Here is a 13,068-nt window from a genome sequence, read left to right on the forward strand (position 1 = left end):
CTGGAGGGGGACTTTGGACAAGGGCCTGAAGTGACAGGACAAGAGGGAATAGCTTCCCACTGCCAAAAGACAGGGTTTAGATGGGATATTTGGAAGGAATCATGGAATGTTTTGGGTTGGAAGTACCTTAAGTCTCATCCAGTTCCCCACCCCTGCCATGAGCAGGGACACCTTCCACTAGCTCAGGGTGCTCCAAGCCCCATCCAGCCTGGCTTTGAATGCTGCCAGTTATGGGGCATGCACAGCTTCTCAGGGCAGCCTGTGCCAGGGCCTCCCCACCCTCACAGGCAGGAGTGTGTCCCCAAAATTTGACTCATCCTCCTGTCAAAGCTGCTTCCCATCCTCTAGGTAAATTCTGGTATAAAGCACTGACAGTTCCAAGCAGGATCTTGGTAGGATGGATTGTGTGACAGGGTAAGGGGAAATCTCAGAGTTAAAACAGTTGAGGTCTGAGCACTGAGGCTTTAGCCGGCTGATTTATTAAAGTCTGGGAGAAAAATTAAGAGAATATTTGGCCAAACATGAGCATGTCTGTAATGAATCCTATCCCATATTTCTTGGATATTATTGTTTTCCATCACTTGTAAGGGGGTGCAGATAGGCACACTGTACATATGCATTTGGTCACTGATCGTGGAGGAGTAATCCTGGTTCTGAAACCTGGGGGTTTTGGGATATTCCAGGTGCCTTTGGGCATTGAAAGCTTGGCAAGTATGACACCTGCCGTGCAGAGACCCACAGCCTCCTTGGCAGCAGCTGGAGGCCAGGCCAAGTACCTTCAGGCATGCCGGGTGACATGAAGAGCCTGTGTATGAGCACCTCAATTGCTGCCCTGGCTATGGTTTGTTTGCAGTTCATTTATAGAGACTTTCCCAAGGCCTAAGGGCTCGGTGATGGGGAGAAGTAGATTTCCTCCTTTGCTGCCTAATTTACATTCTGGATTTTTTTCTTTCCTTGAAGCAGCAGGGGCTTGGCTGCAGGATCAGTAGGGATGTTGTCAGTCTGCTCAGTGATCTGAAGAATCTCTCAGTTCCTGTATCAGTGTTTTCTGCTCAAAACATCCAGCTTCAAAGAATTGCTGGAATTTTTTCCCAGGCCATATTGTCAGGATGTAGCAGGATTCGTTTCCTTTCATGTCTAGTGCTGGGGCAGTTCTCTCCCACTCTTCCTGGGAAACCTTTCCTGGTAAAATTGTGGCTATTGAAGGTGTGGAGGACATTGGTGATGTGCTTGAACTTTCCTCTTCCCTTCTGGAGGTGCACTGCAGGGTTTTTGGACTAGGAGACTTCAGGGCCTTAGTTTTCCAATATTGTCATGGGAATGGAAGGAGGGATGTTCAGGCTTCCTTCTGGCTGAACACATCACACAGCTGCTCAGAGCTGCAGGTGCTGGGTTGGCATGAGCTCCTCTCTTCCTGTACCTGCTGACTGTTCAGTGCCTGAGCTGTAACTGCACACAGTTACCCATTATAAAAAGATATTTTGTTACCCATTATAAAGATACCCCCCCCCCAAGCAAATTGCCACACTTTATTCTTTTTAGCATTCTCATTTCTCCCCCAAACCCTCATTACTCATGTCAGGAGATTTTGTAAACTGTGACCAGCAATTAAAATAAAATGAAATTTCTAATTAAATAAAATATACAAGCATGTAAGTAAGTAAAATTCTCTATTAATCAGTAGTTACAGGCTGAAAACCTACATTTGGGGTATTTTCAGTTTGTTGCTTACATTCCTTGACAGCTTTGGTCGTTCAGAATTCCAGAAATACAACGTTTATCTTTTTCTGGGGTGAAAGAAGCTGCAGGAAATAGATTTGCAGGTGAAGTTCAAACAGGGAGCCAACCCCTGCTTGGAGTCACAGGATCACAGAGTAGGCTGAGCTGGAAGAGGCCACACATTGAGTCCAGCTGCTGGCCCTGAGCAGGACCATCCCCAGGAGTCCCACCCTGTGCCTGAGAGTGTTGTCCAAATGTTCTGAACTCTGCCAGGGAGCCTGTTCAGTGTCCAGTCACCCTCTGGGGGAAAAGCCTTTTTTAAATTCCCAACCTAATCCTCCCCTAATCCAGCTGCAGCTGCTCCCTCGGGTCCTGTCACTGGTCACCCCAGAGAGGATATTGGTATCTGCTCCTCCTCTTCCTTTCATGAGGAAGTTGTGGAGTGCACTGAGGTCTCCTCTCAGTCTCCTGCAGGTTGTTTGAGGTGCCCCTGATCAAGGACAATCCAGCCCTCAGGGAAGAGAGCTGATAATTCTAATAACTGATGTGTGTCCAGGCTCCTGTCCCTCTGAGGGGAAACCTGTCGTGCTCCCTGAACTCTGGTTAAAACCAGAACCAAGGCTTAAAATATGGAATGCCCTACAAAATACATGGAATACACAGTTCTGGAGTAAAAAAAAATAGCAGGGCAGTGTGGCACAGTAAGTAATCTATCTCCTATTTCCTGAGGCATGGGAACTGCTCCTCCACCGAATCCAGCCTTTCACTGGGATAATGGACATACTTGGAATGGAGGAAGACCAGTTAAGAGAGAAGTGAAAAGACAGGAGTTTAAAAGCCAGTTCTGTCTTTGATATTTGTATGCCAGAGGGAGGTTTCAGTCAGAACTGGTATGTGATTGCTTACATCTGATTTGGAGAGGAATTGCTTTCCAAATAGTGGATGGTTTGATCCAGAACTGGCGAACTGGCCTGGCAGTCAGCAGCTTCATGGCACCAAATCTGACCCAGGGCCTCAGAGCTCTGCCAGCTGCAAATAGGTCATCCCAAAGGCTGGAACAGAGCAAAACAGAATTATAAAAATCCATTAACTAACTGCAGAATCCATCTGAAGTCAGCAAGATGGAGCAGGAGAAATTTTATTTATTCCTTGACCTGAACTCAGTTCACACCCACCAAAGTGACAAAAGGTCATAAATATCCTTTGGGGTTCCAGGTAATTTCTTCTCTTCTGCTTTAGGGAAGGGTTTTGGAAGATAAATGAAGGATTTTGGACAGGGAAGGATTTTGGAAGATAAATGAAGTATCCAGAACTTGGTGCATGTGTGTATATATATTTATGTGTGTGTGTATAGCTATTTATTTATTTACTTAGATACTCACTTATACATATAAACAAGCATTTTTCATGCAAACTGAGAATTCATCAACATGGTATTGTTCTTGTCACAACCCAAGGAATTAAAGGATGCCAACACTTAATGGAATCATGGAAGCACAAGATAGTTTGGGTCGGAATGGACTCATCTTGTTTCACCCTGTGCCCTGGGCAAGGACGCCTTCCAGCAGACCAGGTGGCTTCAAGCTATGGAACACGTGAAGAACTGGGGCAGATGCCTGTGGGGGCACAAACACAACTTGTGGTTTATATTTCACAGTTGTGAGCCATGGGTTTTTTCCAGACCCCTTCCAGACATCCCCTGCAGGCTCCTCCTGGTCATCCAGGCCAGCAGCCCACCCCCACTGCTGGGTTCAGTGATACCAGGACAGCCCTAGCTCCGTGTCTGTGTTCTTCTGGTGTCTCAGGGAAACGCACGAGGAGCAGTTTGCTTTCACATCAAATTCACTTCTTCGCTGGTGCCATTTTCCCTGCTTATTCACAAATGTACTCAGTACCACATGGGGAACTCAAGTGACTCCTCACTGTAAACACTGGGAGCAAAGCAGTCAGTATTGCCTGATGTTTATTTAAAGCTCAGTCTTCTTCATTTATAACTGTAGTGAAAGAATTCTATTAATCAGTATAAAATTGCTTTGTCACTTCACCAGCATGACCTTTCCTCCGCTTTTTTGATTTGATTGCCCAGCAGTACCACAGGGTTCTTCTGATACTACCTCCTTTTAATGCTGCACTTGATCCTTTGTCTCTCACACTCCCATCTTTGAACACTGTGAGCAGTTTGCTGTGGGACCTCTGTCCCCTTCCTGGGTCATATATGAATGAGTTGTATATGTTGTTCTTCTGTCCAAAATTAAAGGAACGTGGGAGCAAGTCCTTAAAATGACACTGCTGAAATAGTTAAGAGCAGGAACATTGGTGACTTGAGCATCCTAAAATCACAGAATCCCAGGATGGTCTGGGTGGGAAGGAAACATAAAGCCCCTATTGTTCCATGCTCCTGCAATGGGCAGGGGCACCTTCCACCAAAGATACATACTGGAGTGCTCTGTACTTTCTTCTCTTACACAGAGAAAAAAAGACAGAATTAGAGAGGGAAGATAAATGCAGATAATTCAGGCTGTATACGCAGCTGTATGTGAGAACTATAGAGAGGATTTATTATCTATTGGATTTTCTTATCCTTACATTAAGACTGTAATTTTTTCTGTTGTATCACACAGCTTTACCATCAGTTCCACTTTGGAGCAGGAGTAATCTGTGGGAGATTGAGGCAGGAGTAACAGAGCACTGCTGTGTACTGGGCAGGTGGTTGGATAAGAACTTGAAACTGGTTTGTCCTTACAGCTTCTAATGAGTGATAATATGAGTGTGAGGTCTTTATCTTCTCCTAGTCCATGGCAATCCCTCCCGTTTTGGGAGCAGATGTGTTGGATGGCAACAACAGCAGCGACCCTCACCTCCTGTGCTCACTCAGTAACGTCACTCAGCAGGAGTTACTCTTTTGGAGATCAGGAGGAAGTCTCTGCTGGTACCTCAGTGGTGGGCTGCAGGAAAAGAACATTCCAGCACTGACATTAATTCAGAGTCTAAAGCCAAAGTGCTTTGAGCATTCTGTGGATCAATCAGATACTGCTGTTGTGGCACAGCAAACTTTTCTTCCAAAAATGGGTTAAATCAGATTTGTCTATAGTCTCCAAAAATTGTCCCCTATAGACAATTACCAAATATTGTGTTTGAGCTCCTTTCAGCTGTTTTTTCTTAACATGAGGAGACTGAAGAAGTGATCACATCCCTTGTCTTTTATTTCTTCATTCATCTCATGGAGATTCTTCTGCCTTCTGACTGTGTTACACCAGCAGAACACCCCTGCACCTGCGCACTACCTGCTTCTGTTCACATCCTGAGGTGCTGACAATACCCAAGCCGTAAGGGTCCAGAGGGTACCCTTGTGTTCAGGCAGGTGCTTTTGGTTTAGGGCCACATTACACATAGTAAATAAATTCTGTAGCATTTGGAAATTAATTTTAATGGGGTGTAGATAATAGCCATCTACAGCTTTGCTCTTGACTTTTAAACAAACAATAAATTGAAGCTTATGAACCAGCAGCCTAAAAGAGAAAGTTGATCATTCTGTTGGATGCATTGGCCTTACTTATCCCAGAGCTGCTTGGCTGATTTGTACTGTATTTTGGCCCAAAACAGTTAACTGTGTGAAGGTAATGGTTAAGTGACTCACACCTTTGCCTAATTTTAGGCTCTCATGCCTTTGGATTGAACTTTCTCCGGCATTGCTCCATGTTCTTTTAACCTCTACCTTTGCTTTCTGAGGAGGCTGTGTTGAATGTGTTGCTGTCATGCCACTGCTGTATCTGAATATAAAAAACAGATGTTTTTTATTTCCCTGCAGCTCTCCCTCCCCTGATGGCTCGTCGATCCCAAAGCTCCTCACAGGGGGACAATCCCCTGGACCCCAACTACCTTCCCCCCCACTACAAGGAGTACTACCGCCTGGCCCTGGATGTGCTCACAGAGGAGGGCAAGGAGAGTTACCAGCGCTTCCTGGCCGAGGAGGCGGCCCCCGATTTCCTCTGTGGCTCCGAGGTGGATCACATAATCCAGAACCTCCAGAAGCCCCAATATGCCAACCAGGAGGGCAGCACGGACACAGCGGGGGACAATGATATGGATGGATCCTCTGGGACTTACTGGCCCATGAACTCAGATCTGGCCGTTCCTGAGCTTGACCTGGGCTGGCCGATGGTCTTTGGCTTCAGGGGAACAGAGGTGACGACACTGGTGCAGCCACCCCCACCAGACAACCCCAGCATCAAGGAGGAGGCTCGCAGGATGATTCGAGCAGCTCAGCAGGTGAGGCAGGGAGAGCCCAGCTCGAGCAGAGGTAAAATCACACGTGTGCCAGAGAAGCATCAGGATAGGGAATCATAGTGCCGTCGTTTGGGTCAGAGGGACCTTAAAGCTCATCCATTTCCACCCCCCTGCCATGGGGATGGACACCTTCCACTAGCCCAGATTGCTCCAAGCCTTGTCCAAACTGTTCTTGGACACTTTCAGGTATGGTGCAGCCAGAGCTGCTCAGGGCACACTGTACCAGGGTCTTATCCCCCTCACAAGGAACAATTTCTTCCCAATAGCTCATCTAACTGCCCTCTGGCAGTGTAAAGCCACTCCCCTTGTTTTGTCACTCCAGGCCCTTGTCCAAACTTCCTCCTGAGCTCTCAGTGCCACTTTAGGCGCTGGAAGGGGCTGTAAAGTTTTCCTGGAGCCTTCTCTTCTCCAGGCTGAGCAACATTAGGTCCTCTGCTAATTCCTTTAACTTTGCTTCCAGAACCTGACAGAGGAGCAGGATGATTCAAATCCACCACTGACTGCACCAAAGCTTGTTGCTGCTCTGCTGTCATGGCACCATGTCCTAGGCCATGCTAAAATACACCAAGAGTTCACAGAATCCCAAAACATTAGAGATTGGAAGGGGCCTCTGGAGCTGGTCCTGTTCACCTCCCTGCTCAGAGGAGGTCATTTAGAGAGGGTCACTCAGGATGTGTCCTTGAGCATCTCCAAGGGTGAAGACTAAACCTTTCTGGACAGTCTGTTCCCATGTTGATGGTCTCTTTAGAGTCCCAGAGGCTTTTCTGTAACCTAATTGTAATTTCCTGTGTTTCAGTTTGTGTCCTGTTCTCTCCCTGGCAACACTGAGAAGCGTTTTACTCCTTCCTTTTGCCCTTTCCATCAAGGATTTACACTCAGGGAGCTGGGAAGAATGGGAAGATAGACCTATGAAGCTGCTTCCCATAAAATCAGCACATGGATGCAGCTGCGTAGTGGCTGCCTGAATGCTGGCCAGGAAGTTACCTAAAAATAGCACTGGGATGTTGGAGTGGGGTGACCAGCTCCATACGCCATCCAGTGTGATTACATGGCCAAAAAAATCGTGGAATTACTGGATTGATGAGTTGGGAAACACACCACATGGAGGTTTCCCCTCACCTGAATACACAGAACATGCACCTTCGTGGACAGAAATTCTCCTTCCAGTTTGGGGCCCACAGTGCTTAATGGGACTTTTAACTGGGATGTTTCCTGCTTCAAATGGAAGCTGAGATGGAGACCCTGCAGCTTTGGGGTGTGAGAAGCTGGGATACACGGTTGGTCAGGGCACGAGGCAGCACAGTGGCTCATGTGTCCTGCATCCCTTCCCCAGGTGGTGGCCATCGTGATGGATGTTTTCACTGATGTGGATCTGCTGTTTGAGGTGCTGGATGCTGCTTCTCGCCGCGTGCCTGTCTACATCCTGCTGGATGAAATGAACTCCCAGCTCTTCCTCGACACAGCTGCCAAGTGCAGAGTCAACCTGAACTATGTGGAGGTGAGCAAAGACCTGTCCCATCTGATTGGTGTCCTGAGGGGATGTGTCCTGCCACACAGAGGGCCAGTATGGCAGGAAACACCTGAGAAAGGGGAGAACGGGCAGTACCCTGGTGACAGATGAGTGTGAAGAAAGTGAGGAGAGCTGGCGCGACACAGGGTGAGGGCTGGAGATGTGCAGAGAAAGGGGTTTGTACATTGGTGTGTCTGCAGGCAGAACCACTGGAACTGGATAATCTCAGTCAGGGGTGGATGGAGGTTAAAAGGAGGCAGGGAAAGAGGGGCAGGAAGGGAATGAGGGTCCCACCTGAGTTGGTGCCTTTCTGGTTTGCAGTTCCTGAGGGTGAGGACAGTGTCTGGCCCAACCTACTACTGCCGCACGGGGATGTCCTTCAAGGGGCACCTGAAGGAGAAGTTCCTGCTGGTGGACTGCATGGTGGTGCTGAGTGGCAACTACAGGTGAGGAGCCCCGTCCAGCTCAGAGAGAGAGAGATTCAGGTGCTTTGTGCATGGGGCTGGCTGCAGAGGAGCTCAGCTCCCATCTGATACATTCCAGGGAGAATTTGCCATAGCATAAGGAGTATAGGATTTGCATCTTAGACTGGACCAAATGAACTTTGACCTCCACTCACAGAATAATCAAATCACAGCATGGTTTGTGTGTAAAGGGACGTTAAAGCTCATCTTGTTCCACCCCCACAGCCCCACATGGGCAGGGACACCTTCCACTATCCCAGGCTGCTCCAAGCCCCATCCAGAAAAAAATTGTAAGAATCTGACTAAAGTGCACATTCCATGATAATAAGATTTCACTTTGGTTTTTTTTTCCTGATGTTTGAAAATAATTACATATGATGCTGTACCAAACAACCCACTGTTCTGATTGGATAATTTCTTGTTTATGAGAGCATCAAGTAAATTGTTCAGGACTGCTTCTGCCACACTCCCATGTGCTTTGGGCTTTCCAATATTGTATCATTTCTGAAGTAGGAAGTTGTGGAAGTGTTCAGGATGAGGCTTAATGAGGCTTGGAGCAGCCTGAGCTAGTGGAAGGTGTCCCTGCACGTGGCAGGGGGTGAAACAAGGTGTGGTGGTTCCTTCCAACCCAAACCAGTCTGGGATTGTGAGAGACTGCTGAATTGGTAAAGCAGCATTTTGGCATTTCCTCATGGATATCAGGGACAAAAGTTTTGCTCACTGAAGGACACTGAGTAGCAATTTTTTGGGAAAAATACTCCATTTTGTAGTGGTGGTAGATGCACCAATGGAAGAAGGCCTTGAGCCCAGACAACCCCAAACCAAGCTTCCTTCACATTAAGAATTAAAAAATCTGTCGTGTGGGAAAAAAAAAAAAAAGACAGTAATTCTAAGGGTTTTGATTAAGCCCAGCAGGCAGCCAAGCCTCACAAAGGTATCCCTCATGATTCCCAGGGATGTGGTAGGGAACTGTAAAGGTGAGAACACTCCTGGGTTGTGATACAGTTGTAACAGCTGCAGCAAACCTGCACACACAGACTAGGCAAAGTAAGGGATCCCTTCCCTGCTCTCCATCATTCAGCAGATGGGGAAGAAAAGGCAGAGCCTGACTTGGGAAGATGAACGCCATATTCCTCCCCCTTTTCCAGTTCAGCTCCTTCTGTTCAGTCCCCTCAAACTGTGTGGGTGGAAGAGCTGTGCCATCCCAGGAATAAGATCTTGGGTTTGTCTTTTTGGAGGTTCCTGTTGGCACATCTGCCAGCCTTTGGGGTCCCCCTGACTGGTGTCACCTGCCAGGTGCTGAGGGGACATGCTGACTGTTGCTTAGGTCATTACTGACAGTGCTAAAGACAGGAACATCTGCTTCACACAAGGATTATCATCAGCTCACTCTGGGTGACATGACTGATTGGCTTTTTAGAACAGAAATCAGTTATTGGCTTGTAAAACTCTCTGCAAAGATGTGATCACAATCAATCAAGCTGTCAGGTTTGGGAACAGTCTTGTGTATCACGTAGCTGCAGGGCAATTGTCTGCCCCTAGTCTTTTGCCCTATTTATGCCCAACCAGAAAATTTAGACTTTGCTTCAGTTAAGCAAATGTTTTAATGAAAATAGGTACAGCTGAGTTAATCCATTACTTCTGTTCTCTCTTCAGTTTCATGTGGTCCTTTGAGAAGATTCACAGGAGCATTGCACACATCTTCCAGGGTGAGCTGGTGGCCAGCTTTGATGAAGAATTCCGCATTTTGTTTGCACAGTCGGAACCTCTCGTTCCTCCAGCCAACGTCTTGGCAAAGGCAGAGAACACGTTTGCCATGGCTCCCTTTGGCAATAACATGCCTTTCTTCCCCAAAAAAGGCCCCCTGATGTTCCAGAGGGATGAGAGTCTCTTCCCCTCCTTCATGGACAGGGTGGATTCGGACAGGTACTTCCTGTCCAATTTCCGGCGGGACGACATGCTGCGACACACTGTGGAGGGGTCAGCCATGCGGATGTACAAAAAGGTGGAAATGGAAAATTCCCAGATGGATCCAGTCAGGGGCTTCCTCCGTTCCAAGCAGCTGGAGCTGGATGCTTTTAAGAGACACAGTTTTGCAGAAGGAACGTTTGAAAATTTTGCTTCTGCCAAGCAGTACACCCGGCAGATGTTCATGAACAACATGGACGAGTTCAAAATCCAATCCAGTCATTTCCAGAAGGACCAGTTCTACCAGTACCAGTTTGAACATCCCCATCTTCCTGGCAGACCTCAGGGATTCTTTGAGAGAATTCGAGGGGGGAGGCCGGGATTCAATGAACTGGAAGACTATGGAGAGGGACCCCGATACCCTGAACTGGAGTCCAGTTTCCCACAGGAGGGTTTCCCCCTACGGCTGGATTATGTGCCTTCAAATTCTTCCAGGGAGGTGAGACACGGCTCTGACCAGCTGAACCCTGCGGGCAACAGCCCCATGGGAATGATGTTACGGAGGCAGAACATAGGACAGAAATTCATTTGCCAAACTTCTCCCACGCAGAAGCAGAGCCTGGAGCAGCGCCTATTCCTACAGGACAAGGATGAAGAGCAGGATGACGACAAGAACATGCAGGAAAACAGAACAGGGTTACGGAACTGGAGGATTTCTTCATACCTCAGCGCATACCAGTCTGAACCAGATGAAGGGCTCCCGATGCCGATGGAGTCCGAGGCATATAATGATGCTCTTGGGGAACCCCTCACAAAGCACCCCACTGACCTTGTCCCAGCCTTCAAACCCCCCACACCTTTCAGTAGCAAGCCACTGGGAATTGACAGTGCCAAGGAATCTGCAGATCCTGACAGAGCAGGTGAAGAAACCTCAATAATGAAACCAGATGCCTTCAGGTCCAGGATAAATCCCTTGATCCAGAGGAGCTCCAGGCTCAGGTCCTCTCTGATTTTCAGTGCTGCCAAATTAGATCAGCCCAACACCACAATAGAAAAGGTGCAGATGATCCAAAAAGAGCAAATGTCCAGTGAGTTAACAAAGGACAATGAAACCATCAAGACAGCTGCCTCCTCCAAAGTGGCTGAGCTGCTGGAGAAGTACAAAGCTGTAGGCAAGGACATGGAACGGGGCACAGTCACCCACACCAAAGCTGTTTCGGGTTACCTACAGGAGGAATCTCAGAATACGGAGAAGAAATGTACCAAATCTGTGCAGTATAAGATCCTGGAGAGCAGGGTGCTGGACTCCAAAGACTCCTGCAGTACTTACAAAATGCATGGAGAGTTGGACAGAGCATTTGGAATGGCCTCATCCACCCCCCAGCTTGGGGACACATTGAGTAAAGATCCCCTGGCACATCTTGGCACCAAGGTGGACAAGCTGTCATCCCGGTTTTACCCCATCGAGAACAAACCTCATATTCCAGAGAAGGAGAGCCTGATATTTGTAGGAGACACTCAGAAATTGGCTCTTCCAGAGAAGAAGGACAGAGTGACTTTCAGAGAAGACTCTCCAAAATTAGTCAATGCAGAAATGAAGAAACCACAGATGAGGACAAGTACTACATCCTCAGTTCTAGAAAGCCTGTCTAGAAGTCCAGGGTCTGACAGCTCCCTCAACAAATCTGAGGAAGACTGTTCAAAACAAGAGCAAAATCCCATGGAGTTTTTAAGAAAAGGGTCACTACGGCTGAAGCAGCTTTTGAACCCAAAAGGTGAAAAGAAATTGGAGGAGGAACCTGCTTCTGAGAGTGGGAAATGTGACAAGCAGGCAGTGGTGCTCAAACGATCATCCACAGGGGACTGCCAGGAAGCAATGGAGGAAGAAAAACCCCACAAATTCACAGCACCACTCCCCCCCAAGAGCAACCAGACAACGCAAGGGAGGTTCCCTTCCTCCACAGCCAACATCCTGTACAGCAGCAACCTGCGTGATGACACCAAGGTGATCCTGGAGCAGATCTCTGCCAACAGCCAGAAGAACAGAGCTGAGCTGGCCAAGCAGCTGCCATCCACCAGCAACCCTGACCTCTCCAGGTCGACCACAAGCTTGGAAAGAAAAGGGGAAAAGGAGAAAAGCTGCAACATACACAGGTCTGAGAGTTTTGGGAGCCAGAAACGGAACCTGCAGCGGCAGCCGTCAGAGGACAGAGACACCCTCCTGAAGAAGATGGAGAACATGCGGAAGGAGAAGCGAGTCTACAGCAGGTTTGAGGTGTTCTGCAAGAAGGACGAGCACACGAGTCCCAGTGAAGAGGAATATGACACAGATGCCAAAGACAAGAAAATGGGAAAATTCATGCCGAAAATCCTGGGGACCTTCAAGACCAAAAAATGATCCTAGAAATCCTATTTAATTCCATTTAATCACTGACTGTCAAAGGGAAACGAGGAAGAAACTTGTCTATGATGGCAATGCTCTTCTTGATTAGTGAGCAGAAATGTATCCAGCATGAGCCTCCCACGGCAGTTTGCTCAATAAAGTCAGGTGGTATCAAACAACCTTATCACAGTATGTTACAAATAAAACAATTAAAATGCCAACGTGCTTAAAAAACAACTCTCCATTACTGTACAAAACTAAGAGCCTCTGTTAAACCCAGGGAATATTTTCATCAGACAAAATCATTCAAATTTCGGAAAAAAAATGAAAATCAGAAAATTGAATATTTGAGTTTGGGACAGAAAAGATAAATACATACAGACACACACACACACAGGTAATTGGAAAAAGTACTTAAAGCTCAGTGGTTTCTCAGGTGCAGTTAAACTTTTTCTGTATCTCACAATGAATCAGACAGAGGAGGCACCTTTTTGAAGGTTTACATACCAAAAAAAAAATAGCTGTAATCAATGTTTTGGCCTAATCTGTGGTTCTGATCTTCTCCAGCAGCACAGCTCCAGCTATTGTATTTACCAGTTCCTGAGCCTGCGGAGTCTGGTTTGTTCCCGTGTGTAAAGGGAATTACGCGCTTTAGGGGCTGAGCTCAAAGAAGCTGCTGAGGTGCTATTGATGGAGAAGGGCTTGGCTTTAGGAGGCCTTTTCAGGTGAGTCTGAGTTTAAATAAGCATCTAAAGTCCTGCCTTTGCCAAGCAGTGACTTCCTTGAGAGTTTTAAGT

The 13,068-nt window shown here is 47.3% G+C and overlaps 1 protein-coding gene across 14 annotated transcripts in view; it reads left to right on the top strand.

Moving 5' to 3' along the window:
* SACK1H (scaffolding CK1 anchoring protein H) overlaps positions 1–13,068 on the top strand; it is a 42,296-nt gene that overhangs the window by 11,669 nt on the left and 17,559 nt on the right. For 9 of the 14 annotated variants that reach the window (XM_085574086.1, XM_085574087.1, XM_085574089.1 and 6 more), the window contains 4 exons: positions 5,528–5,988; positions 7,340–7,504; positions 7,838–7,962; positions 9,637–12,996. In XM_085574086.1, coding sequence (XP_085430212.1) covers positions 5,528–5,988; positions 7,340–7,504; positions 7,838–7,962; positions 9,637–12,286 — 3,401 coding nt within the window. In that variant the 3' untranslated portion in view covers positions 12,287–12,996. Of the gene's footprint in view, positions 1–5,056; positions 5,077–5,506; positions 5,989–6,802; positions 7,505–7,837; positions 7,963–9,636; positions 12,997–13,068 lie in introns of those variants that run through there. The other 5 variants (XM_085574094.1, XM_085574093.1, XM_085574098.1 and 2 more) reach the window with 5 other exon arrangements.

Source organism: Lonchura striata, chromosome 2, assembly GCF_050655825.1.
Source record: "Lonchura striata isolate lonStrDom1 chromosome 2, ASM5065582v1, whole genome shotgun sequence".
Classification (NCBI taxonomy): domain Eukaryota; kingdom Metazoa; phylum Chordata; class Aves; order Passeriformes; family Estrildidae; genus Lonchura; species Lonchura striata.